A 26728-nucleotide genomic window follows, 5' to 3' on the forward strand; every position below is an offset into this window, starting at 1 on the left:
TTTTTTATTAACTTGTCAAAAGGTCAGACCTACTACTTAGGAAGACTCTTTTTTTGAGAAAGGCCCATTGCTTAGTAAGTATAAATAAAGATCTGGTGACTAAAGGGATAAAAAACTATCTGTAACTGACTGTGAGACATCTCACGTGTCAACTCAAGGAAGAAGCCAAATTATTTTTTTTTGGATATCAAAGTATTATTCCTTTAAAATAAAGAATTTAATGTGTGTTATTGAGCACTTTTTCTTTGGACATGAGCAAGAAGGATGAGGGCATAATAAAACTGCATGAGCTCCACAAAATTAGTACCAGACAAAAGTTTACAAAGACACTTTTGAAGTTAGATGAGGTTAGATCCAGATGCCTAATGATGCCAATTTTCAGGCCGGTCACCAAGCTTGCCAGCATCTCTAAATTCAATGTATTTTTGTTCCTGAACTGCTTTCACTAGGACCTTAAGTCCACTTAACACTACGTCTTGACTCTGTATCTGTTTTGACTCTGTATCTGTGCCTTTTGGATGTGGTTTTGCCCTTGTGTCTCCTGCCCTCCGTCCTTTTTTTTTTTTTTTTTTTGAGACAGAGTCTCATTCTGTCATCCAGGCTGGAGTGCAGTGGCGTAATCTTGGCTCACCGCAACCTCCGTCTCCTGGGTTCAAGTGATTCTCTTGCCTCAGCCTCCCAAGTAGCTGAGATTACAGGCACGTGCCACCACGCCCGACTAATTTTTGTATTTTTAGTAGAGATGGGGTTTCACCATGTTGGCCAGGCTGGTCTTGAACTCCTGACCTCAGGTGACCCATCCGCCTTGGCCTCCCAAAGTGCTGGGATTACAGGCGTGAGCCACCATGCCAGGCCTCCATCCTTTTTTTGGTGCTCTTATCCTTTCTTCAATAGATTTTAACTTGAATTTAATCATTGGAATAATCTATTCCCAGACTATCCTGGGTAGGCCTCTTCAATGTCCTTCTCTTGCCCTACCACCAGACCCTTGGAACCCAATTCCCATCACTGAAGACATCCATTTCTTTTTTTTCCTTTTTGATAATGCCAAACAAGAGGCAGGAAATGGCCATCCATTTCAACACAAGGAATTGCTCATATGCTTTGAATTTACTCTGAACAGGACGGAGCTGAATGTCTTAAACTAGCCCTTTTATTTCATTTATTTTTTCACTCATTCATTCATTCAACATCTATTGAACACTTACTATATACTAGATATAGTACTAAGCATTAGGGAAATACAAATAAACAAAACAGATGTGCTTCTTTCTGCACTGGAACTCACAACCCAGTGGAAGGGAAAGAAGTTACGCAGGTAATTACACAGATAAACATATGACTGAAAAAGGGATCAGTATTATGAAACAAAAAAGAATAACAAGCATAGGGCCTGGAATATAAAGTGATTTAATTTACACTGAAGGAATGGAAATGGCCCAAACTGATACTAGCCATATTTGAACATGATTAAATAAAACAACCTTCTGAATTCTGAAATAACAGTAGAGGTTGATTTTTTAAAAATTATGTGGTGTATATACATAACAGAACACTATTCAGCCTTTATAGAACAAGAAATTCTGTCATTTGCAATTAACATGGATCAGCCTAGAGGACATTATGTTTAGTTAAATAAGCTGGGCAGAGAGGTATTTGCCATAGAATTACACTTATATGTGGAATATAAAATAGCTGAAGTAGAGAGTAGAGTGACAGTTACCAGAGGCTGGGATAGGGGGTAGGGAAAAGAAAGCTCTTGGTCAATGGGTACAAAGTTAGTTAGCTAGGAGGAGTAAGCCCTGGTGTTCTATTGGACAGCAAGGTGACTATTGTTAATAATAATGTATTCCGTATTTCAAAGTAACTAAAAGAGAGGATTTTAAATGTTCTTGCCACAAAAAGGATAAATATTTGAGGTGACGAATATGTTGATTACTCTGATTTGTTCCTTCCGTGGTATATGTTTATTGAATATTACCCCATAAATATGTGCAATTATTATTTGTCAAAATTAGGCAACAGAAGGATCACCAATTATATAATAGTTCTACCTTTCGGTATCTGCTATTTTTTCAATTGTATCACCTTAATTTTTGAGAAGAAAAATAAAAAGACTCTGAGACTTAAAGTTTCCATTCTTTTTTAACGTGGTTTAATTATTTAAAGTTTTTAAATAATAATCTACAGGTCATGTAAACAGTGCTTATAAAAAATAGCTGATGGTTTTAACAGTAAGTTTTTGGGCTAAGATTAAAAACATAAAAGACTGCTAGAAAAACACAGCAATTTGTGGTATCATGAAAGTAAAATGATCCATAAGTTATCTTTTATCTCTACATTTCTATAATGATTTCAACATTTATGCATTTCCTGTAAACTTCATAGAGGTCCCATACGAGGCCGGGCGCGGTGGCTCACGCCTGTAATCCCAGGAGTTTGGGAGGCCGAGGCAGGCATATCACGAGATCAGGAGATAGAAACCACTCTGTCCAACATGGTGAAACCCCATCTCTACTGAAAATACAAAATTAGCTAGGCATGGTGGCATGTGCCTGTAGTCCCAGCTACTTGGGAGGCTGAGGCAGGAGAATCACTTGAACCCAGGAGGCAGAGCTTGCAGTGAACCAAGATTGCACTATTGCATTCCAGTCTGACAACAGAGCGAGACTCCGTCTCCAAAAAAAAACAAAAACAAAAACAAAAGGTCCCATAAGAGACCATGACCCAAACCACTGGGAGGTGTTGCTTAAAACATCTTCCAGGAGCCTGGCTACTTGCTCTGAAGTTGCTGCAGAGTTTCCATTTCTTGTCTTACATAAAAGTCAACATCAGGAGGTCTCACTTTCACCAATCTGAGTACTGTTCATTTCCTGGGGATAGTGATAGCTTTTAACTTTGATTGTTGGCTACAATGAAAACAGTCGAGAAGAATATAATTTTATATATGGGGATTATTTGATGGACAAAGGAGGCAAAGAGATTAATCCTATTTTAGCAGGCAAGTTATGAAAATTATTTGCAATGTAAAAGGCTTTGCATGTTTTAGAAAAAAATGTATTCAAATCGTGGTACAGGGTGGGGTGGCATAGAGCTAGAAACAGGTAAGGTTAGAGAGGAAGAGAAATAAAATCTCTTAATGTCTTAATATTTGCAGCTGGGGAAAATCAAATTAACTAATTGAGACCTATTTTTAGTTTTAATAGCAAGATCATTTATTAGCAATGCTTTGGCTTGATTAACACGTTCTTTTATTCCTACAGTGCTAAGACAAGCACTTTTTCATACACAGTGCCATCTATTTATTCATTAAATAAAATAGATTTGGCTTCCTACATAAATCTGTTCATGTGTGATTTCCCTTGACATTTTAGAAGAGAACTAGAAAAATTATCCCTTTTTTTTTTAGGCGGGGGGTGGGGGTTTGCTATGGTCCGAATGTTTGTGTCTCTCCAAAATTCATATGTTGAAATCCTCAACCCCTAATGTGATGGTACTAAAAGGTGGGGACTTTGGGAGGTGACTAGGTATGAGGGTGAAGCCCTTGTGAATGCGATTAGTGCCCTTATAAAGAGGCCTGAGGGAGCTCATTTGCCGATTCCACGATGTGGACACAGTGAGAAGGCACCATCTTTGAAGCACAGAGTGAGCTCGCGAAAGATATTAAATCTGCCGGTGCCTTGATCTTGGACTTCTCAGACTCCAGAATTGTGAGCAATACATTTCTGTTGTTTATAAATTACCCAGTCTAAGATATTTTGTCAGCGACTCAAACAGACCAAGAACTAAGTCAGAGACTGTAAAATAGAAACTACAAAGTACAAGAAGCCTTTCTGTGTTTCTATGTGAAATGTAATCTCTGGGGTTTTTCTGACTGACTGGTGTGGTAATATTTTTCTTTCTTTCAAGGTTGCTCAGCTGAACTAGAGAACAGATTGTCACCATATCTGACACAATATGGAGAAAGTCAGTACACAGAAAGAAGCAGAGAGAAGGCGACCAGAGAGAGATCATGAGAGAGCTGGGTCCACTCACACCCCTGGGCCAGCTTGACCCCTGCCTGCCACAAGGTTTCAGACCATGAATCAGAAAAGTCCCCTCTTGGCCAGGTGTGGTGGCTCATGCCTGTAATCCCAGCACTTAGGGAGGCTGAGGCGAGTGGATCACCTGAGGTCAGGAGTTCGAGACCAGTCCAGCCAACATGGTGAAACCCCATCTCTACTAAAAATACAAAATGAGCAGGGTGTGGTGGCTCATGCCTGTAGTCCCAGCTACTTGGGAGGCTGAGACAGGAGAATCACTTGAACCTGCGAGGCAGAGGCTGCAGTAAGCCAAGATCCCGCCACTGCACCCCAGCCTGGGCAAGACAGAGCAAGACACCATTTCAAAAAAAGAAAAGTCCCCTCTTTATTCATTCTCATTTGAGCAGTTTCTATTGCCTGCACCTTTACTGTACCCTTTACTTGACACATTTTTGTGCTGCTCTAAGATACGAGTAGTTTATTCTGTTCAGTAACACATTAAAATTTAAATGTACACATGCTGTATATGGAGTTGAAGACATGTCCATATTTTATGCAGAAACAGCTAGAACCACTGGATTATTAATAGCAGGAAAACCAGACAGCTAATTATACATTTGCTGTTGTTCTAGGACATGCACATTAGCTTTTCACTGATGCTGTTAACTGTAATATTTAGTGCCATGATGTCCAAATGAAGGTGACAGAGGAAAAAGAGAACAGGATAGGAAATAGCTTCCTGTTATTTTGAAATATGGGTACTAAAGTTACAGGAGGGAGCACAAAGTGTGGGTCCAGTCACACACACATGCAGATGCTCTTATCATTTCCCTCAGGTTTTGTGTCCTAGGACCCCTCTAGCTATTGTCCTACAGAAGGATACAGCCTGTGATGGTGAATTTTGTGTCAACTTCGCTGGCTCATAGTACTCAGGTATGTGGACAAATATTACTTTGGATGTTTCTGTGATGGTGTTTATTGGATGGGATTAACATTTAATCAATGGACTTTGAGTAAAGCAGGTTGCCCTCCACAAGGCGGGTGGGCCTCACCCAATCAGTTGAAGGCCTTAATAGAACAAGGGCTGACCTCCCCTCAGCAAGAAGGGATTCTGCCTCCAGACTGCCTTTTTTGTTGTTGTTTGTTGTTTTGGAGAACAAGGATATTTACTCTTAAAAATGAAGTGCTATCCCACAAAAAGATGTACAGATTTGAAAAACACTTATTTTACTGTATTAAACAAACAGAAAAACAGGCAGGGGACGTCTAGATGACAGAATTGAAGCAGCTCTGTATGAAAATAAAGATGGTACCATGATGTGACTTCAAAGAAAATGACTAAAAATTTCACAAACATCTTCATGTTTCTAATAATATATTAATGCACAAAATATCAAAAATACAAAGTCTAGGTTTCTTCTCTGTAGGTTTATGATAAACTATTAAACTTCTATTTAAGGCATTTACTTTTATAAGCCTTCTCTGTTTAGAAGTACAAACTATACAAGTACATACATGCTGGTATTTTACCATGAAAATTTTAGTTTTCATCTCAAACTAGTGATTTGTCTTTTCACCCATACTTATATACATTTCACTTCCATCATAAGACATGTAATACATTTCTAGTGGTACATTTTAAACAATATATATTTTTTAAATATTGATTTTTAAAAGAATCTTTTTAGTGCTATGACATGATGGCCTTAATTTAACAGCTGAAGCATGATATGGTAACTACATTGTACTGTTTAATTTGCAGCTGTAGGAAAACATTTGAGTTTTAAAATACAACCAAGATGAGGCTGGATACTAGTAAACACTGAAATACTAGAAAACAGTGAATGAATAAATAATATGTTTTTTTCATCAGGGGCTATTCATTATTTTGCTTTTAGAAACCTGGAAGAAATTGTCTTGAGTTTCAAATGTTCTGGTAAATCTAGTCATTTCTTAGCCTCCTCAATGTCGCCTGGAATTGCTGAAATAAGTGACTCTAAAGAATCAAAGTTCTTTTCTGGTCTGAGGTAGCGAACGGTGGCCGCACTGGGGACTTCCCCACAGAAGTCCTCTTTGAAGGTATGCAGGATAAGCGTTTCCACGGACTTCTTTGTATTCTAGTGGTAGGGAGTCCATCTCATTATGCTCACCACCACCTAAAGGCCATCTCCACTTCCAACACTGGCCCAACCATAATAAATGCCAATGGATACATCAACTGGAAGATTAGCTACTACTTGTTCAGGAAAATTAGCTGCGGAGATGCCCAGCTGCCTGGAGCCACGGCCAAAGCCCCGCACCACTTGTGCCCGGCAGAAGCAGGGCAGATGCCTCACGTTATAGTCCAGTCCGCTTGGGACACCGGCTGCGGCCGGGTCTGTGCGTTCTACGGAGCCGCCATCGACACGGTGCCCGGACCCTGGATCAGCAGGGGGTGGGGTGGGGACATGGCCGTGAGCTCTGCCTGCTGCGGGGGCGCACCAGGGGCCTGGCGACAAGACGACATGCCGCGGTGGGTCCCTGAGGCTACCAACCCAACAAAAGCTTCCCGGCGACTCAAGAGCTGTGTCTCCCCAGACTGCCTTTGGATTGGAACTGCCACTCTTCCCTAGGTCTCCAGCCTGGTGGCCTCCCCCATCAGATTTTGAACTCGCCAAGCCTCAATAATCCTGTGAGCCAGTGCCTTAATATAAGTCTCTGTCTCTGTCTCTCTCCCCCCTCCCGCCCCCCCCTCTGTCTCTGGTTCGGTTTCTCTGGAGAACTCTGGCTAATACAGAATCTATTACAGTAAAAATTTTAGTATCGGACTCAAGAACATCAGACAGACAGTTCCCCTTCAAACTTACTTAGATTAGGCTGATTTCTTTCTGGCTACGCTACATTATCATTCTTTCATAGATCCTCCAGATAATACATTTTTACCCATTTCCTTATATTGTAGTAAAGTATATTCTAATTGAAAAGAAAGACTTGAAAATGGACTAATTTTAGATTCTTAACATATCTCAAATCATGCATACAGCAAAGCCTTCGCTTCCTATATTTGATAAACATGTCAAACATTCAACAATTAGATACAACATTCCCAAATGAAATGTGAAATGATTCTGATATTCTTGAGGCACCTATGCTAGATTGTTACTTTAGGGATTTACTGTGTCCTTTATTCTTGTTACGGCATGTAATCACAGGAAAAATTATTATAGCTCACTCCCACATAAATGAACAGCAGCTCTCCTTGCTCCGAGTATTATCTGCTTTCAAAGATTAAGCATGTTCCACAGCTTCCACTTCCTGAGCAGCCGCAGTATAAAGATGAGGCCCACCACACAGCCAGGAGGAGGCGCTACAGAGATGGCTCAATTATGGCGGAAGGGAAGGGTGGCTTCCGGGGCGACTGGCTGGCCTCTGCCATTTCTGTCTGTGGTTTGTGATCTCACAGTATCACCTGCTCCACAGACACAGAGCTATGGACCCCTCAGAGGATGGTGAAACAGCTTGCTGATTGCTGTCAAGGTATTCACTGATAAAATGCAGTGGCAATCACAAGCACCAATCACTTGCACTCCCTTTGTCATATGTCATGGACAGAGTTGTGTCCCCTCCCCTAAATTCTTATGTTGCAGCCCTATCCCCCAATGTAGCTATATTTGGAGATCAGGCCAGTGAAGAGGAAATAAAGGTTAGGTGGGGTTATAGGGTGGGAACTAATACAATAGAACTGGTGTCCTTTTAAGAAGAGGAAGAGACCCCAGAGTTGGTTGTTTTGTTTTGTTTTTCTCTCTGTCTGTATGCACACACAGGAAAAGCCACTGAGGATACGAGAAGAAGGCGGCCATCCCCAAGCCAGGAAGAGACACTCCACAGGAACTGAACTTGCCACCACCCTGATCTCGAACTTCTAGTTTCCATAACTATGAGGTAACAAATTCCTACTGTTTAAACCACCTAGTTTGTGGTATTTTGTTAAGGCGGCCCCAGCAGACTACATAAAGCTTAACAAAATCATATACTTATATCCATGTACAGACATTTATCTCCTTGCTCAATATCTGCAACCTTATGAGACCATCAATTAGGGGAGCAAGGCCCTGACTGTCCCATTTACTGTGGAGTACCTAAAACCCAGGACATGTCTGGCATAGAGTAGAGACTCCTTAATTTTGCTAATTCAGTGGATCATTACAGTTCCTAAACAACTATGAGCTAAAGTATCAGTGGTGATACTTCTAAAAAATATTAGTATGTGGCTTGGAGTCGGATAACCTTCCATGTAAAATAACATTATCATCTGCGAAGATTCTAGCAAATTGAACACTTATGACTGTGAGAAGCTATATTTATCAAAAGGTGAGAAAAATGAGTTTTCTCCAGCTGTGGAAAATAAGGGCATACCTGTTATTTGCTGTCAGATTTTTCAGGACTTTTGTTTTCTTCTGGCAAATGTTAGCGCTAGACAGCTCTGGAGTGAGGCCCTGTCATTCTATTGTTATCGATTCACAAGAAATTAGATGTTATCAAGACAAAGAGAGCTAGATATCAATGATTCTGTTTCTTTACAATATTTCACCTTGCAATGCCTCATGGGCTTTTCATCATTAAATGAGGGCTGATGGTATGTAAAGAATGACATTGTAAACTAATGTTTCTCAAATGTTCAGAAAGAAGGGTGCCATGTGAAACAGGAGAAAGATGATCAATACTGAATATGGTGCCGAAGAGAGAGTATAAATGATGCCTTTATTGTGTCTAAGTGCTATCTTGTTAATCCATATGCTTTCTCTTCTGAATCACAGCATGTCTGGGTTAGTGTCTGTTGGGGGAAACAGGACACCCAATAAAGTATTTCGAAGAGTAATTTCACTATTCAGAAAGTGGAGAGAGGTGGCTTAATGCACTTTTTGGAGAGCTGATAGAATTTTTGAATCTTGTTCTGCAAAAATAGTTCTTGGTGCCCTCAGGATGTGCTGTGAGCAGAGGATGAAAGCAATTAAGTAGGGCCAGCCACCAGAGAGACAGACCAGACAGGCTTGCTTTGGTCTGGCTTCGCCTCTCTCTCGGAGAGTTCCTAGGGGCAGAAGCATTTGAGCATCGCATCTGAATTGGTTTTGTGGTGCTCTGCTTCAGCTTCTTTATCCTCACATCAAGGTAAACTGCCTTAAAAGAAAGAAAAGGTACTTGGACCATATTGGAGCCTTTGAGCATGATGCTATGTTTCTAGGGATGGGAGAAAAAGGCAACACAAAGTAAGACTAGAAAAAAATATTGAGTGCTTACTACAGGGACACAGACTCTGGAAAACGCTATGGCTAACGAAATACTAAGGAAATGGCCACAGAAAAAAGACCTTGAACTTTGTGGAATGTATTAATCCAGCAGCACCAATATATAAGCTGTGTTCTCAAAGCGACTGCTAGAGGCCAGAAATTCTTGTGTACATCAAGCGTGTTTTACAGAATGAATAAAAATGTCTTCTAGTTGTACGTGTTGCTTTAAAAAATATGTAGAAACTACTGCTGTGCATTTTCAAAGGGTTATTTTAAATGTCACTGAACTCAGAATAGCTTCCCCCGCACCCTGCACACCGATATTCTCTCAGATAACAAACACTGAAATACAACCACTGTCTTATGGTTGTGTCACAAAATTCTAGTGTTAAGAGGGGGTCCCTGCACTCTTTCTGTAATTAAATATCTTTTAGATGTCCCCCTTTCCTCGGGTTTTAAAATGCCCTTCTCTCATCAGTGTCAGGTTTTCTAAGGATGATTTCCTTAGAAACCCTGTTCCTCTCCTCTCAGTCAGTCAGTCCCATCGCTGTGTCTTGGGACCCTGGTGTGCTTGAGCATCAGGATGGGGCTATTCTTGAGGAAGGGAGGGCTGTGGAAGGCTGGGAAGAGTGGGGAAGACACTCCATGACATGAGAAGAACGTGTTTTTATGGCTGACGTCCTGTCAACAGTGCAATCCATCACCAAGATCAGCACAACAAATGACAGTTTTACCTTCCGTGTTTTGTGGGGGTTTCTCATTCTGGATGACTTCTTAATGTCCACTTCGGTCGTATTCACACATCCAGGCTGGGAATGGAAAAATAGAGAGACAAATGAATCTTTGGGTGTGAAATTTCTGACCAGGACAATCATGAATGACTCATTCTCCAGAGCCCGAGCAAATGCCACAACGATACAAATCAAGGGAAGTGTTTTCTAGATGGCCACAGCCTGTCCCATCAGCAGTAGCCAGTCATAAAAGACATGATACTTCTTAACTCTTCACACTTAAAAGCCTTCAGATGCCATCCTCAAATAACTCCCAGAGAAATAGGAAAAAGAAATACTCGGACTGCACACATGTGAAAGTGGTGTCAATATGTATACCGACAAACACGACAGATAGAGTGAGGGCCCTCCTGGACAAACGGGCCCATACCCCTTGCTGGTTATCTGCAGACAGCCTCTTGCAGAGTTCTCTCTTTATAAAAAGTGAGGCTGGGCTGGGTGCAGTGACTCATGCCTGTAATCCCAGCACTTTGGGAAGCTGAGGTGGGTGGATCACCTGAGGTCAGGAGTTTGAGACCAGCCTGGCCAATGTGGTGAAACCCTCTCTCTACTAAAAACACAAAAAATTAGCTGGGCGTGGTGGCGGGTGCCTGTAATCCCAGATAATCAGGAGGATGAGGCAGGAGAATCACTTGAACCTGGGAGGTGGAGGTTGCAGCGAGTCAAGAGCACACCACTGCACTCCAGCCTGGGCAACAAGAGCGAAACTCCATCACAAAAAAAAAAAAAGAGACTATTAGATGGGTGACTTGCTTTTCTCAGGCTGGAAGACTAAAATGGCATTTAGTTGAGCCACCTCAACTCCCAGAATGAACTGTCTTACAGGGACTGTGAAACCCAGCAACTAGGAATCTTTGTTTGCTATAGACAGAATGTGCAATGGAGTTCATGGTTAAAATGTGAAAGATGGAGAAAGAAACTGGTAAATAAGATGCCATGCTTCTTCTGATAAATTCCCGACCTTCCTTTTCCTTAAGGGCAGGTGAACCCCTTTAAAACAGAGGGGTTGGAGAAGTATAGGCAGCCTGCTGTTAGCTTCCTGACAACCTTAGGTGGCTCATCTTGTCAGATTTATTGTTCTGTTGTACAGAAACGAATAGCTGCAAGCTTCTTGTATATTTGGAGGAGGAGAGGGGAGGAGGGGGAAGAAGAGGGGAAGGGAGAGAATATGAATCACGAAACAGAGAAGACAGGAGATTCAAAAATACATAGTAGCTTAAATGTAGAAAGGGCTTAGACATCACACATCCTTTAGAAGTGATGAGAAGTTAATGGCTACATGGACTGTGTTTCCTTAACATCAGCCGGGCGCGGTGGCTCACGCCTGTAATCCCAGCACTTTGGGAGGCCGGGGTGGATGGATCATGAGGTCAGGAGTTCAAGACCAGCCTGGCCAAAATGGTGAAACCCCATCTTACTGAAAATACAAAAATTAGCCAGACATGGTGGCAGGCACCTGTAATCCCAGCTTCTCTGGAGGCTGAGGCAGGATAATCGCTTGAACCCAGGAGGCGGAGGTTGCAGTGAGCCGAGATTGCACCACTGCACTCTAGCCTGGGCGACAAGAGCGAAACTCGATCTCAAAACAAACAAACAAACAAACAAACCACCAAGTTGCATGTCTCTGCTCCATTTCTCTATTTCTTCCCACAGATTGCAAGAAATTAAAGCATTAGATGTCCTTAGAAGTGACTTCAGAGAAACTGTGGATGCGGAAGAGTCTTCTGTGGAGTTGGGATGGGGTTGGGAAGGAAGGGCAAAAAGGCAGAGCTGATGTGATTGGCAGACTCAGCTGTTCACTGCAGTAACGGGAATCAGTTCACTGTGTAATGAAGACAGACGACACTTTCCTTAAAGAACCATCTTCTGCTAGCATAGCCATTGGGCCAAAACTCCACCATAGTATTATAATAGATAAGGAAGTAAATGAGGAAAACATTTTTTCTTGTTTTTTTTTTTTGTAGAGTATGTATATACTACACACACACACACACACACACAGACACACACACTGTACTACAAACATTAAATACATTATGAGTTTGGTTTGCATATCTATTTAGGAATAGAAATCACTGGTTCAGCACAGTGGTCAGCTTGGCAGTGTAGGAGGGAGGATGGGCACCCAGCTGGGTGGGACTAATTTCGTAAGTGACACTGAACGATTCACTAAACTCTCCCAGCATCTGGTTGCTGAGTATCTGATATTCTGGTTTGATTTTTTTTTTATGGTTGGTCTAAGCATTTATTTTTTTAAAAGACCCCCGGGGATTTTAATATGCAGCCAGTGTTCACAACCATTGATCTAGGTGTAACAAAGACAAGGTTTGTAAAACATTAAAGGATCGAGTTTTCATTTTCGATTCAGTTTCTATTTCTTTGCAGGCTTCCATCCCTAAGCCTGAGCCATAACGGAAGGGAAGGCAGTAAAATTCTTTAAACTCCTATCAACATATCAGGAGCCAAGCACGGTGCCAGGTGCAGTGGCTTATGCCTGTAATCTCAGCATTTGGAGAGGCTGAGGTGGGAGGATCACTTGCTTTGAGGAGTTTGAGGCTGCAGTGAGCTGTGACTGAGCCAGCACACTCCAGCCTGGGTGATAGGGTGAGATTCTGTCTCTCTCTTTTTTTTTTTTAAAGAGCCAAGTATGATAAGATACGTCATGGAGATTTTCTTCCATATGTTAAGGGGTGGGAAAAATTAGGATATAATATCCAGGAAAAGGAAAGCATGTTTCTTCATGATCTGGAGGCAAAGAAAGATAAAGGTAAGATACTGAGCTCAGCAAGTACTTCATTTTTCTCCTCTGCGCAAGAAACTCGAAGAACAAGAGGTGACAGGGAGGAATAAAAAATCCCAGACAAGTATGAGGAAGCCTGTGAAGTAGTCAGTCCCATTCCCATAGAAGAAGCCCCACATGCAATCAGAGCCAACACGAATTTTATATCATATGGGTGTTAGCAAGAAAGATGAGCTTAAGAAAATGCTTCCCAAGCCTCTTATGTGGCAGTCAAGGCATCTGGAATTTCTTGCATGCCACAGTAGTAAAAGGCACAGAAGATCTAAGAACAGTGGGGTGGATGGGAGCCTGAAGTTGGGACAAAGGCCGCAGTGTGCAGGGATTTTATGCTAAAGCAGATGTCTGAAACACAAACTTCAGCAGTGAGTTCCAGGTGATGAGATGGTACCTGTTGCAGCTGTCCTTGGAGCAGCCGATGCCAATCTGCCTATAGCAGAAATCGACAAGGATCTGGAAGATGCTCTGGGGGTGCTTGGCCCTCTGGCCCCACTGCACAAGACTGTAAAAACAAAACCTCTAGACCCCAAACTCCCTTCCAAAACCAATCCTGGATAGCAGCAGAGAAAGGCCAAGAAAACTGAAAGTGTGATCATTTATCCACAAATGACCGAGTCATCTAAAGCAACTATTTCAATTATGGTGGCATGCAGAGCACATGCATTGAAACCTACCCTTCAAATAGGTTTCTGAGAAAACTATGTCAATTATAGAAAATACAGAAACTGTGTTTTCTTTATACATCTGAGGAAGCTGAACTAATCTGAACTCTAAAACTCCTTCCATAACGAGCTAGGATTCCAAATCAATTTTACTTCATACCAGGGGGGATAATTAACAAATGGCCCTGGAAATTGTGTCAACCATTGAAGGCATAAAGTGGAAAGATTCCCCTCCCCAGAGGAACATATCTGACTGTCAGTCCTAAAGGAAATGAGAAGTTTCATCCTCATATTTAAAAGATGATGGCCTTTTAAATTTGATTAATGAACCATTAGCTTACATCTGAAATTCCCACTTGAGCCAATTATTAACACCACTAATCAGCAAATTAATAAGAAAGCATTGATTTTAAAAGTAAATGTCATTAGAGACTGAACTCTAAGATATGTTTTATAACCCGGCTCCCATCCCAGGAAAATGAAATCTGCCAGTTCAAAATTTGTTACTAATGACTAAATGGTTAAAATAATAAGCTGGATCTGGGATGCTTGTCTCAGAGGCCCTGTAATTTCTAAGGAGGCCTCATGGGACAGCTAATGGTTCAACAGATCTATGATATCTAAGTCAACTAGGGAATTCTTGAAGATTAAAAAAGCTTAGAGGCCCACAGTTGTCTGGTATACTTCTGAATAATTAAGGTCATGACCCAGTGCTGATAACGCCTGAATAACTGCTTTCAGAAGTTATGTACTGTGGTAAGTGAAATATGGCAATAATTTTTCTTGAATTCTCTTATGTATTCAATAAATATTTCATTCTGCATCTAATTGTCAGATCTTGTGACAAATGGTGAGTTACAGGAATGAAGGCATGAGCTGTATCCCCGTAACTTCCTGATACAGTAAGAACGACAGACACATGAATAATCAGAATATGGGAGCTTAATGACTAAGTGGAAGTTGGCACAGAGCATTATATGACAACAGAACATTCCAGACATCCTTTTTTTTTTTTTTTTTTTCCTGAGACGGAGTTTCACTCTTGTTGCCCAGGCTGGAGTGCAATGGCGCGATCTCGGCTCACTGCAACCGCTGCCTCCTGGGTTCAAGTGATGCTCGCCTCAGCCTCCCGAGTAGCTGGGATTACAGGCAGGTGCCACCACGCCCAGCTAATTTTTTGTAGTTTTAGTAGAGACAAGGTTTTGCCATGTTGGCCAGGCGGGTCTTGAACTCCTGACCTCAGGTGATCCACCCGCCTTGGCCTCCCGAAGTGCTGGAATTACAGGCATGAGTCACTGCACACGGCCAAGACACACATCCATTTTTATGCACAGTCTGTTGGTTCTCCTCAACATGGCAAACAATATTCCTTTAAACGTTGTTTTTAAGCAATTTTTCAATCTCGATGAGACCATGTTGTCTTTGGTTATTTAAAAAAAAGTCAATTATCTTTTTGATGCATATATAATAGGTACCACTAGCTGGCACCAGACCTTCATGAAATTCATAAAATTGGTTTCTGCAGAGCTAAACATATCTATCTTCCCAATAAGATATAAATAACATTACCATTACCAAGTAGACATTCCATTAAAATGTTCAAATATATACTACTTGCTGGATACAGTATTAAGCACATAGTATTGTTGGATGTAAGGAATAATGAAATGCTATTTACATCAGCCTGGAAGAGAATTGTGTTATTTCTAGTGATTCAAAGATGAATTTCTTTTCAACCGAACTAAGCTGGGTTGTAACATTATTATAACGTTATTTATTATAAAGTAGGATTTAACATTGTGGAAGCCATTCCTGAGGGAGTAAACGGAGCATATCATTGAGAAATATTACTGTCATAACATTTACGTGAGTGTCCTCATGAAGTGCAAAAGAGAAGCTGGAGTTTTTGGTTTCATTATTGATATTTTAAGTAAAAGCATCTAAATGCCATTTAGTTCCTTTCATGCGATAGTACATTTTTGTTAGTTATAGCAGAAGGCATACTTGTGTTCAGGACAACTCGGCAAAGGCTGTGGTGAAGAGCGACAGTGAGAGAGAGGAATACAGAACAGCTGTGTTTAAGTTCCATCACTGCAGCTGATGTGTACCTGGGAGAACAGCGTCCTAAATGACAGGTGAGTGGAGGATTAGAAATGCACCATCAAATACAGCTGATAGCAAGACATCAAGTACATCCTAGAAAGTTTTAAAAAATCATGATTCCGGGAAAATTCAGGTTTCAAATATGCATAGTCCCCCCTTATCCTTGGGGGATATGTTTTACTACTGCCCACCCCTGCAAAAGAGATGCCTGAAACCACGGATAGTACCAAACCCTATATATACTGTTTTTCTTATATATACACATGCTTATCGTAAAGTTTAACTTATAAATTAGGAACAGTAAGAAATTAACAACAATAATAATAAAATAGAAAACAATAATAAGTAATAATAAAATAATAAAATATGTCAGCCTCACTACGCTTGGGCTTTGGGGTCATTCTGAAGTAAAGTAAGGGTGACTTGAACACAAGCACTGCAATACCAGGGCAGTCACATCTGATAATCTAGAAGGCTACTAAGTGCCTAACAGGTGGGTACCATAGACAGCGTGGATCTGCTGGACAAAGGGGTGCCTCATGTTCCAGGTGGGGCAGAATGGGATAGATGACATTTCATAATGCTACTCAGAATGGCACGAAATTGCAAACTTATGCATTGTTTCTTGAATTTTCCATTTAATATTTTTGGACTGCAGTTGACTATGGGTAACTGAAACTGCAGAGTGCAACCATAGATAAGGGGGAGCTACTGTATTTAGATGGTTCCTGACTTGCTATGGCTCAACTTAAAATTTTTCACCCTTACTGTGAGTTTATTAGAGTATTAAATGCAGTTTTGACTTACAATATTTTTGGCTTACAATGGCTTTATTGGGACATTACCCCATTGTAGGTCAAGGAGCATCTGTATATATCATTATTAATTCAAATAGAAGTAGATTAATGAAAAAGAATCACCCCTTTGTAATACAGTACAAGTTATAAAAATTACATGCATGACCCATAGTACCCCAATAAAAATGATCCCTTATTCTTACATGAAGTAATTATAGATTTTGAAGTGTTCACTTACATGAAGTAACTATAGATTTTAAAGTGTTCAGTCTCAGGACTTTTTTTTTGGCCCAGGCTGGAATGCAGTGGTGCAATCACAGCTGACTACAGCCTTGACTTCCTGGGCTCAAGCAATTGTCTTGTCTCAGCCTCCTGAGTAGCTGGGACTACAGGTGAGTGCCACCATGTCTGGCTAATATTTTATTTTTAATTTTTAGTAGAGACAGGGTCTTGCTATGTTGCCCAGGCTGGTCTCAAACTCCTGGCCTCAAGCAGTCCTCCCATCTCAGCCTCCCAAAGCTCTGGTATTACAGGTGTGAACCACTGTGCCTAGCCAGGATTCTTTCTTTAAAGATCCAATTCAAGCTTTTCTTCATTTTCTTAGGCAGTTGTCAGTTGATTCAGCCTCTGATCCTTTCAGCCCTCTTCCTCCTGACCCATCTACTTACTAAGTCCTACACACAAACTGAAGAAAGTTATTTGAGGAAATTGCTCCAAATTTCTTCCATTCATTCTTCTCTATAGTATTTACTCATTTGATTCCTGTTAGGCCTCATTTGCTAGCTACAGATCCCTGAGTATGATATCATGCTTCAATGTATGCTATGAATGAACTCCACACGTCCAAGAGGCAGAAGGAAATGGAATATAAGAAGTCAGCACTGAAGCTGTGGAAAGTGGTCAGGTTGAGTAGAAATCATAGGCCATGGTAAGGTAGTAAGGACTTTGGTTTCAAATTCTTTATTTTTATTTTTAAGTTTTTTGTTTGTTTGTTTGTTTTGAGACAGAGTCTCGCTCTACAACCCAGACTGGAGTGCAGTGGCGCGACCTCGGCTCACTGCAAGCTCCGCCTCCCAGGTTCACGCCATTCTCCTGCCTCAGCCTGCTGAGTAGCTGGGACTACAGGCGCCCGCCACCACGCCTGGCTAATTTTTTGTATTTTTAGTAGAGACGGGGTTTCACTGTGTTAGCCAGGAGGGTCTCAATCTCCTGACCTCGTGATCCGCCCGCCTCGGCCTCCCAAAATGCTGAGATTACAGGCTTGAGCCACCGCGCCCGGCCCGACTTTGGCTTAATTCTAAACATAATTGGAAGCCACTGGAGAGTTTTAAACAGAAGACTGACTTCATATGATTTATTTTAAAAAACTCATTCAGATCTTACACTCTACACACACACACACACACACAAACTCAAAATGAATCATAAACCTAAATGTAAAATGCTAAATTATAAAAGTTTTAGAAAATAACAGGAGAACATCTAGGTGACCTTGAGTTGGGTGATGACTTTTTAGATACAATATCAAAGGCACAATCCATGAAAGAAATAATTGGTAACTTGGATTTCATTAAAATTAAAAACTTCTGTGAAAGATACTGTCAAGAGAATGAGAAGACAGGCCACAAACTGGAAAAAAAATATGCAAGGTTATTATCCAAAATAAGTAGATAACTCTTAAAACCCAACAATAAGAAGATACCACAACCCAATTAACACATGGACAAATGATCTGAACAGGCACCTCACCAAAGAAAATATACAGATGGCAAATACATTTATACAAAGATGCTCCACATCGTATGTCATTGGGAAAACGCAAATTGAAATAACGAGATACCACCACACACCTATTAGAATTGCCAAAATCCAGAACGCTGAGAACACCAATTGCTGGCAAGAATGTGGAGCCACAGAGATTCTCATTCATTGCCAGTGGGAATGCAAAATGGTTCAGCCACTTTGCAAGACAGTTTGGCAGTTTCTTACAAAACACTCTAACCATTCGATCCAGCAATCATCCGCATTGGCATTTACCCAAATTGAGTCAAAAACTTATGTTCACAAAAAAACCTGTACATGGATGTTTCTAGCAGCTTGTTCTTCATAATTGCCAAAACTTTAAAGCAACCAAGATGTCCTTTAGTAGATGAATGTATAAACTGTGGTACATCCAGACAATGGAATATTATTCAGCATTAAAAAGAAATGAGCTATTAAGCCACAAAATGACATGGAGGAATCTTACGTGCATATTACTAAGTGAAAGAAGCCAATCTGAAAAAGCTACAGATTGTACGATTCCAACCATATGACATTCTGGAAAAGGCAAAACGATGGAGACAAATAGTTTTGCCTTTTCCAGATCAGTGGTTGCCAAGGGTTGGGAATAAATAGGCCCAGCACAGAGAAATTTTAGGGTAGTGAAACTATTTTATATGATACTACAATAATGAATACATGCCATTATACGTTTGTCAAAACCATAGAATGTACAACATCAAGAGTGAACTCTAATGTAAACTACAGAGTACAGGTGATAATGATATATCAGTGTCAGTTAATCGATTATAACAAATGTACCGCTCTGGTGGGGTTGGGGGCGGGGGGTTGATAATGGGGGCAGCTGTGGGCCCGGGGGAGGTTGCTGGGGAATTCAGTACTTTCCACTTAATTTTGCTGTGAACCAAAACTGCTCTAAAAAAATAAAATTCATTAAAAACCAACCAACCAAACAACTCATTCAAGAATATTGCGCACTTTGAGAGTGGATTATCAGGGTGGGAAGAGGGCAAAACAGAAGCAAGGGGCCCAGTTTGAAGGTTACTGCAATTATCCAGGCAAGAGATTATGGTGACGTGGGTTTGCATGCCAGCACTAGAGATGATGTGAAGTGGTTGCATCTGGGATGCATTTTGAAGCTATAATCAACAAAACTTGCTGATGGGTTGTGTCTGTGGGCATGCTGAAGAAAACAGAATATCAAGGATGACTCCCATGCCATCTGCTGAGATGGGAAAGCCTGTGAAAAGAAGAGAGGAATCCAAAACGAACCCTGGGTTGTATTTACATACAATGTTTGCATTTGCTGAAGTCTCCAAGGGGAATGCAGCTCTTTATGCAGTCTCTATGAAGATCACCAATCAGAGCATTTCCAACACAAATGCCTGTATAATCATTTGCCCTTGGCCTGTCCTTTTGTGCCATTGCATTTTTGCATTATCATTGGTGGTATGAACATATCATTGAATCTGCAACATTAAAACATGATGATCGATTCCTGAGAATTTGGTGGAGCTGTCTCTCATTACTCAGAGTCTCTGCTACACTTTCCTAAATTCTTCTTCTGTAGTCCTACCACATTCTATTAATCTGCTCTAATTGAAATCAGACCACTTCAGCCTCACATCTAGGAACTATCTGTGCATCCTTCAATGATATTCCCTTTTTATAGACTAGGAATTGCCTTGCAGGTACCATTCTCAGAAGAGCACCCAAGAGGACTCTAACCAGTACATTTGCTATAGCTTCTTTGTGGTCACTGGGATTACCCATGTTTAATGTTCAGCTTTAAAATACTTAAAATGTTCCCAGCTAGAACTGCTTTGAAATTTAAAAAATCACTGGGCAGAAGCTAAGTTGTCATAATTATCTTTAAAATAGGGGCTCCTGCAGGAAGAAACAAAAGGCCTGAGGCAAGTGTGCATGGACACTTTTCTGTGACACCTGGCCTGCTGTGCGCACATGAGCGATTGATCTCCTTCCCTTTCTATGATTATTTCCCTACAAAAAGCTGGCTGCGGTGTGAGGACATGCAAAGATTTTCAACTGGATGAGAAAAAAAGTCCCTCTTAGATTTGAGACTGAACATGTGTGCTCCAACTTGTCCTATATCCTGGGTTGGCATATTGGGTACTTTTATACCCATAATTGAACTGGCATTTTGATTTGCATTATACTGTTCCTCTGGTATTTCATTGGTGGGAGGGTAAGTAGCAATGCAGAATTTTAGGATTCCTGGTCCATGGGCTTAAATCGGTCATCAAACACCTTAAACATTTTTACTTTAACACTTAACATGTTTCTTGAATGCAGAAATTAAGACATGAAATCTAGACTATGTCTCTGGTGACAACATAAATTTCCCCAATGTAAAAGTGAGGTGCCAAAAAGTAGGAAAATGAACTAGCTATTGAACTAGAGAAAACAATCTTTATTTTTTTACATGGTGCTATTGTTAGTACTGGTGACTTAAATGGTATGCTGTAAAGGCTAAAGAGAACCAAATAAAATTTCGTATAACATAAATAACTCACAGTAAGTTCAAAGGCTTATAATAATTTTTACAACAGACAGCAATGGGACAACTAGGAAATAAGTTTGTGAATTACAATAGCTGCCTTGAATTCAATAGCTTTGAATTACAAAGGATACGGGGGGCTCCTAAATCATAAGTTCCCAAATAGAAAAGGGGTGCACCTCCCTGTCTTAGTCTCTTCAGACTTCTATAACAAAATACCATAAACCAGGTGGCTTATAAACAATAGACATTTATTTCTCATGGTTCTGGAGGCTGGGAAGTTCAAGATCAAGGCAGTGAAAGATTTTGTGTTGGGTGAGGGTCACTTTTCAGTTCATAGGAGGTTCATTCTTGCTGTTTCCTCACATGGTGGAAGGTGTAATAGTTCTCTCTTGACCTCTTCTATAAGGGCACTAATCCCATTCAAGAGGAAAGAACCTTCATGACCTAATCACCTTCCAAAGATCTTACCTCCTAATACCACCACCTTGGAGGTTAGGAATTCAGAACACGAATTTGGGGAGGACACAAATGTTCAGACCAGAACCCTCCCTTTTCAGGACACACATACAGAGAAAGGCCATAACACATACCTCGGTTTAGCAAAATCTCTGTACAGAAGATTAATTTCAAAGATAAACTCTGTTGCATTCAACTTGATTTCCAAACAGAGAAAAAGATGTAGTGGTGTTAGAAAAGAGAGTTTTACATAAAGTTCTTTTCTAGATTTCATATTTATTGCTAAGAGCCAAAATTTTATTTTCACTCCTAGGGAAAAAAAAATCTTTTAAAATAATTCCCATGCATCCTCGCATTCTTACATAATCATATCCAAAACAACACAGTCTTTCCATGATGATTCGAGGTCATGATTATTTGAGGACAATGCTTATTTTGCTGTCTTTTTGTTTTTTTTTTTTTGAGACAGAGTCTTGCTCTGTCGCCCAGGCTGGAGTACAGTGATGTGATCTCGGCTCACTCTAAGCTCTGCCTGCCGGATTCACGCCATTTTCCTGCCTCAGCCTCCCGAGTAGCTGGGATTATAGGCTAATTTTTTTTTGTATTTTTTGTAGAGATGGGGTCTCACCATGTTGGCCATGATGGTCTCGATCTTCTGACCTCATGATCCGCCCGCCTTGGCCGCCCAAAGCACTGGGATTACAGGCGTGAGCCACTGTGCCCGGCCTATTTTGCTGTCTTTAAGACAGCAATGCCTGTGAGGCTAGATGATCCCAACTCCTAATGCCTTTTGAGCTTTTATGTGATTTTATGCCATTTTTAGTTCCTCTGCCTTATCCCAGTTAGCTGTCACTTTTTGCTGCTCTCAGCATCCTTGACTCCAGAGCATCTCATTATTCTCTAATTCGCTGCTTGCTTCTGATGTGGATCAGGAAACTATACAAATGCTCCTTTGCCACAGGGTGTCACATTTTAGCAAATGAACTGATCAAAGCACACGAGTTAGAGTGTGAGAGTTTAAACAGCTACTTCAGTTAAGACTTTTTGAGTTTATTTCTTGGCTGAGTTTTGGATAGAATTAGACTTGGAGATATGAGAGGTAAGAAAAAGTCTCAAAACTGTAACAAATAAAATGTGGACAAGTTCTCATGATATATTCAGGAAAACTTATCAGTACATACATATCACAGAAGCCAAGTAAAGGGGGTCAGAAGTAGATGACATCAAATATTTATCTGGAGTTCTAAGAAAGAGGATGGCACATTGAGAGCTCGAAATTTGTTCTGTGCTCCGAGGGGTGGGGAGAAAAGCTAACTGAGGTGAAGGACAGCATTCTTGGGTTGCATCTCCCCAGATCCTGAGTGAACAATGATGCACTCTCTTGTCTACACCCAGATTCTTTTGGAAAATGCCTGCCAGATTCAGTGCTAATTTCAGTTTAGTTTCCCAAAAAGGATAAAGTGTCCAAGCCAGAACTCTCAGTTTCTCTCCCCTCCTACCTATTCTTTTCTTGGTTTTCTGCCTTTCAGTGAGAGCCTCCAACCATCCATCAAGAGGCTCAAGCCATCACCAAGGAGGCATCAATGAGTCCTCTTTTCCCCTTACTTCCCACACTTGATTCATCAGTGCATCATGCAAACTTTACTTCCAAATACACCCCGAATCTACTGGCTTCTCTCCACCCTCACTGTTACCACCCTGCTCCAAGCTGCCATTATCTCCCATCTGGACTATCACAACAGCCTTCTTATTTGTTCTAATTCCTTTCTTGCTTTGTCCTCCCTTTCCCCAAGTTATTCTCCACACAGTAGCCAGAGACCTTTTTAAACTACAGCAACATCACATCACTCTCCTCGTCAAACCTGCAAAGGGCTCTCCTCACGCTTAGGATAAAAGGCAAACACCTTGCCATAATCTACAAGGTGTTATACTTTTCTTTTTCTTTTTTTTTGAGATGGAGTCTCGCTCTATTGCCCAGGCTGGAGTACAGTGGCATGAACTCAGCTCACTGCAACTTCCGCCTCCTGGGTTCAAGTGATTCTCCTGCCTCAGCTTCTCGAGTAGCTGGGACTACAGACATGTGCCACCATGCCAGCTAATTTTTGTATTTTTAGTAGAGATGGGGTTTCACCATGTTGGCCAGGCTGGTCTTGAACTCCTGACCTCGTGATCTGCCTGCCTTGGCTGCTCAAAGTGCTGGGATTACAGGCGTGACCCACCGCACCCGGCCTCACTGGCCTTCTTTCTGTACCAGGCCCTTTTCTCTGTACTAGCTGCTATTTCTTTCTCCAAATACTATGTAGTCCTGCTCGATCACATCACCTTGCTTTTATTTTTATCATATCACTTACCTCCACCTGGAGGGTTTACGCATTACACTTGTTGGTTTTCTCTTTCACCAGTGAGGGGTAAACTCCTCAAATATAGGCACTTTCTATGTCTTGCTTAGTATCTGTCACTGGAGTCTGAAATCTCCTGGTACCTAGTAGGTGCTCAATGAATGTTTACTGAATGAATGAATGTGAAAGACTTTTTGAACATACCCATCTATTAAAAATACAAAATGAGTTTTATTTTCTGTTTGCTTGTGTGTATGTGTGTGTGTGCATTTGTGTGTGCTTGAGAATGTTGGTACCTATAACTTAACCTCTTGGCCGACTGATCATCACCTCTCATTATTATCATACATTTATTTAACAGGAAACAAATACTCCAATTCTTCAGTTAGCCTTAAAAGAAACATTTCTAGTGCAGAAAAATTTAGCTCAAATGTTCTTTTCCTGTGCAATGTAATTAGCCCATCAGTTGATAAGTGTAAATAGCAGATTGCTTCCAGATTTGATGGGGGTTAAGTAGTTAAAAAGCAGGAAGACACTGGGAACTTTAAAGGCTCAGTTTTAGAGAAGTCAAGATGAGAATAGAGCAGGCCTCTCTGTCCCTGCCTTTATAACTTTGTTTAAAGCAGTTTCCATCTTGACCTACAAATATCTAAGGACAAATGAAAGCTGTGCCCCTATGCGTTTCTTTACCTGGGTGTGCAATGGCACAGCAGAGTTCAGACAACACAACTGAGCCATATTATACAACCAGCACTTCTCCACTGGGCCGTATTATGGAGCGGAAGATTAAAACCCCATATGAGAAAAACCTGGATTCAAGATATAAACTAAGAAAAGATAAAGCTAATAACGGCTCTTCTATTGTGCAGTACTTTCATTTTTCAACTATAACCGTCATCTAATATGAGTTTCATAAGCATTCTCTAAACTAGATAGATTAGTCACTATGAACCTAATTTTCACTGAAGCGTATCAAAGATTCATACCTTGGAAGAGAATATAAATATTATCTGGTCTAACCTAGCATCCAATTCATGATTTCTTCTGGCAACTTCTACGACGAGTCATTTAACCTTAGCTCGAATGCTTGTTGCCTCCTTTCCCCTAAAATACCTCCATCTGCATCACACTTGAAAGAAAATTTTTGAATAAGTCACTTATTTAAAGGACCATGCCACTTTTAAAACATGGTAATAATCATACCTAAAAAAGACAAATAACATGATGACAAAATAGTTAAGATTCTTGGAAAAGTAGCAACTTCTTTAAGCCTTGGTGTCTCTTCTTTCAGAGCGAGTGCAATAAAAATAGTTCCAACCTCCTCAGTGTATGAAATACTGCATGTAAAGGGGTCAGCACAGTTCTTGACACACAGAATATGCAAAGCACATATTAGTTTCCCTTAGTATTAGTATTATTAGCAGTATAATTTGACATCAATAAAATAATCCCATAGAAGCAAGGTACTGGGTGGGTCTTCCATGCTTTCAGATTATGTTTGTCAGGATTTTTTTTTTTTTTTTTTTGAAACAGAGTCTCACTCTGTTGCCCAGGCTGGAGTGCAGTGGCAAGATCTTGGCTCATTGCAATCCCCGCCTCCCGGTTTCAAGCGATTCTCATGCCTCAGCCTCCTGAGTAGATGGGATTACAGGCATGCACCACCACGCCCAGCTAATTTTTATATTTTTAGTAGAGATGGGGTTTCACCATGTTGGTCAGGTTGGTCTCAAACTCCTGACCTCAGGTGATCCACCTGCCTTGGCCTCCCAAAGTGCTGGGATCACAGGTGTGAGCCACCGCGCCTGGCTGTTTGTCAGGATTTGAGGAAGTTGCTAATTGAAAGTAAACAAGTTGAACTATACTGAATGGAGGAAAAGCAAAAGCTAATAAATTTTAGTAATTTTAGGCCAAATATCAGATTTAATTTTTTTAAAAGTAAGCATTTTTGGGGGGAATAAATATAGGGTAAGCGTGGAGGCAAGAGTGTAAAACTCAGTTCATTTCAAAGTTCTTCTGTTATATCAAGCCAGATCAATACACTGGAGTTGCATTTTCTTCTCTTTCTTTCTTTTTTTGTTTTTTTGGAGTTCCATTTTCTTAATGGCAGTTTTCTTTTTTTTTCTTTTTTTTTTTATTCCTCATAAGAGGTAACTGCTAACATTTGAAAATATGTGGCCAAGCGTGGTGGCTCATGCCTGTAATCTCAGCACTTTGGGAGGCCGAAGCGGGTGGATCACCTGAGGTCAGGAGTTCTAGACCAGCCTGGCCAATATGGTGAAACCCCATCTCTACTAAAAAAATACAAAAATTAGCTAGGCGTGGTGATGGGTGCCTTTAATCCCAGCTACTCAGGAGGCTGAGGCAGGAGAATTGCTTGAACCCAGGAGGCAGAGGTTGCAGTGAGCCGAGATCATGCCGCTGCACTCCAGCCTTGGGCACAAGAGCGAAACTCTATCTCAAAAAAATAAAATAAAAATAAAAATAAAAAAAGGGAAAGAAATAAAGAAAGGAAGAAAGAAAGAAAAAGAAGAAAGAAAGAATGAACATATGCAAGGACAAATATCTTTTTTTCTTTTTTTTTGAGATAGGGTCATGCTCTGTTGCCCAGGCTGCAATGCAGTGGTGTGATCTCAGCTCACTGTAACTTCAATTTCCTAGGCTCAGGTTCTCCTGCCTCAGCCTCCTAAGTAGCTGAGACTACTTGGTAGCGTATCACTATGGCTGGCAGATTTTTGTATTTTTTGTAGGGATGAGGTTTTGCTATGTTGCCCAGGCTGGTCTTCAACTCCTGACCTCAAGTGATCCTCCTGCCTTGGCCTCCCAAGGTGTCAAGATTACAGGCATGAGCCACTATGCCCGGCCTGACACATATCCTTATGTTGAGTTTTCTCTTAATGAAATGTAATTTGTTTTGAAAAAATCCAGTTACTGATTGTGAGGAGGTATATGAAATTATTGTGCGGGAAATAGCAGAGCTGAGGAGAAATCTACAGTTTTTTGTATTTGAGAGAGGTTTTGCTATCTTTTAAATTAATCTAGATTGCTTTTAATTTTAATTTAATTGTCTTTCTCAGGAAAGAGAAAATTCATTTGAAGAAGATAGCTGATATCCTGTTAAGGGAAGACAGCCTATCTTTTCTTTCTTTCTTTTTTAAAAATACAATTTGTGCATCTGGGGAAAAGCAAATGAA

At 40.7% G+C, this 26728-nt stretch overlaps 1 protein-coding gene and 1 pseudogene across 20 annotated transcripts in view; both read right to left on the reverse strand.

Annotated features, from left to right (window-relative positions):
- The window catches only part of RGS7 (regulator of G protein signaling 7), a 583792-nt gene that overhangs the window by 41153 nt on the left and 515911 nt on the right, over window positions 1-26728 (reverse strand). For 19 of the 20 annotated variants that reach the window (XM_063613534.1, XM_055233704.1, XM_055233702.1 and 16 more), the window contains one exon: window positions 10024-10098. The exons of the other annotated variant lie outside the window; for it this stretch is intronic. In XM_063613534.1, the coding sequence (XP_063469604.1) occupies window positions 10024-10098 (75 nt within the window). The remainder of the gene's footprint in view (window positions 1-10023; window positions 10099-26728) is intronic. 20 annotated transcript variants of the gene reach the window in all.
- On the reverse strand, window positions 5598-6570 carry LOC134731911 (riboflavin kinase-like; annotated as a pseudogene).

This window comes from Symphalangus syndactylus, chromosome 19, assembly GCF_028878055.3.
Source record: "Symphalangus syndactylus isolate Jambi chromosome 19, NHGRI_mSymSyn1-v2.1_pri, whole genome shotgun sequence".
Taxonomy (NCBI): domain Eukaryota; kingdom Metazoa; phylum Chordata; class Mammalia; order Primates; family Hylobatidae; genus Symphalangus; species Symphalangus syndactylus.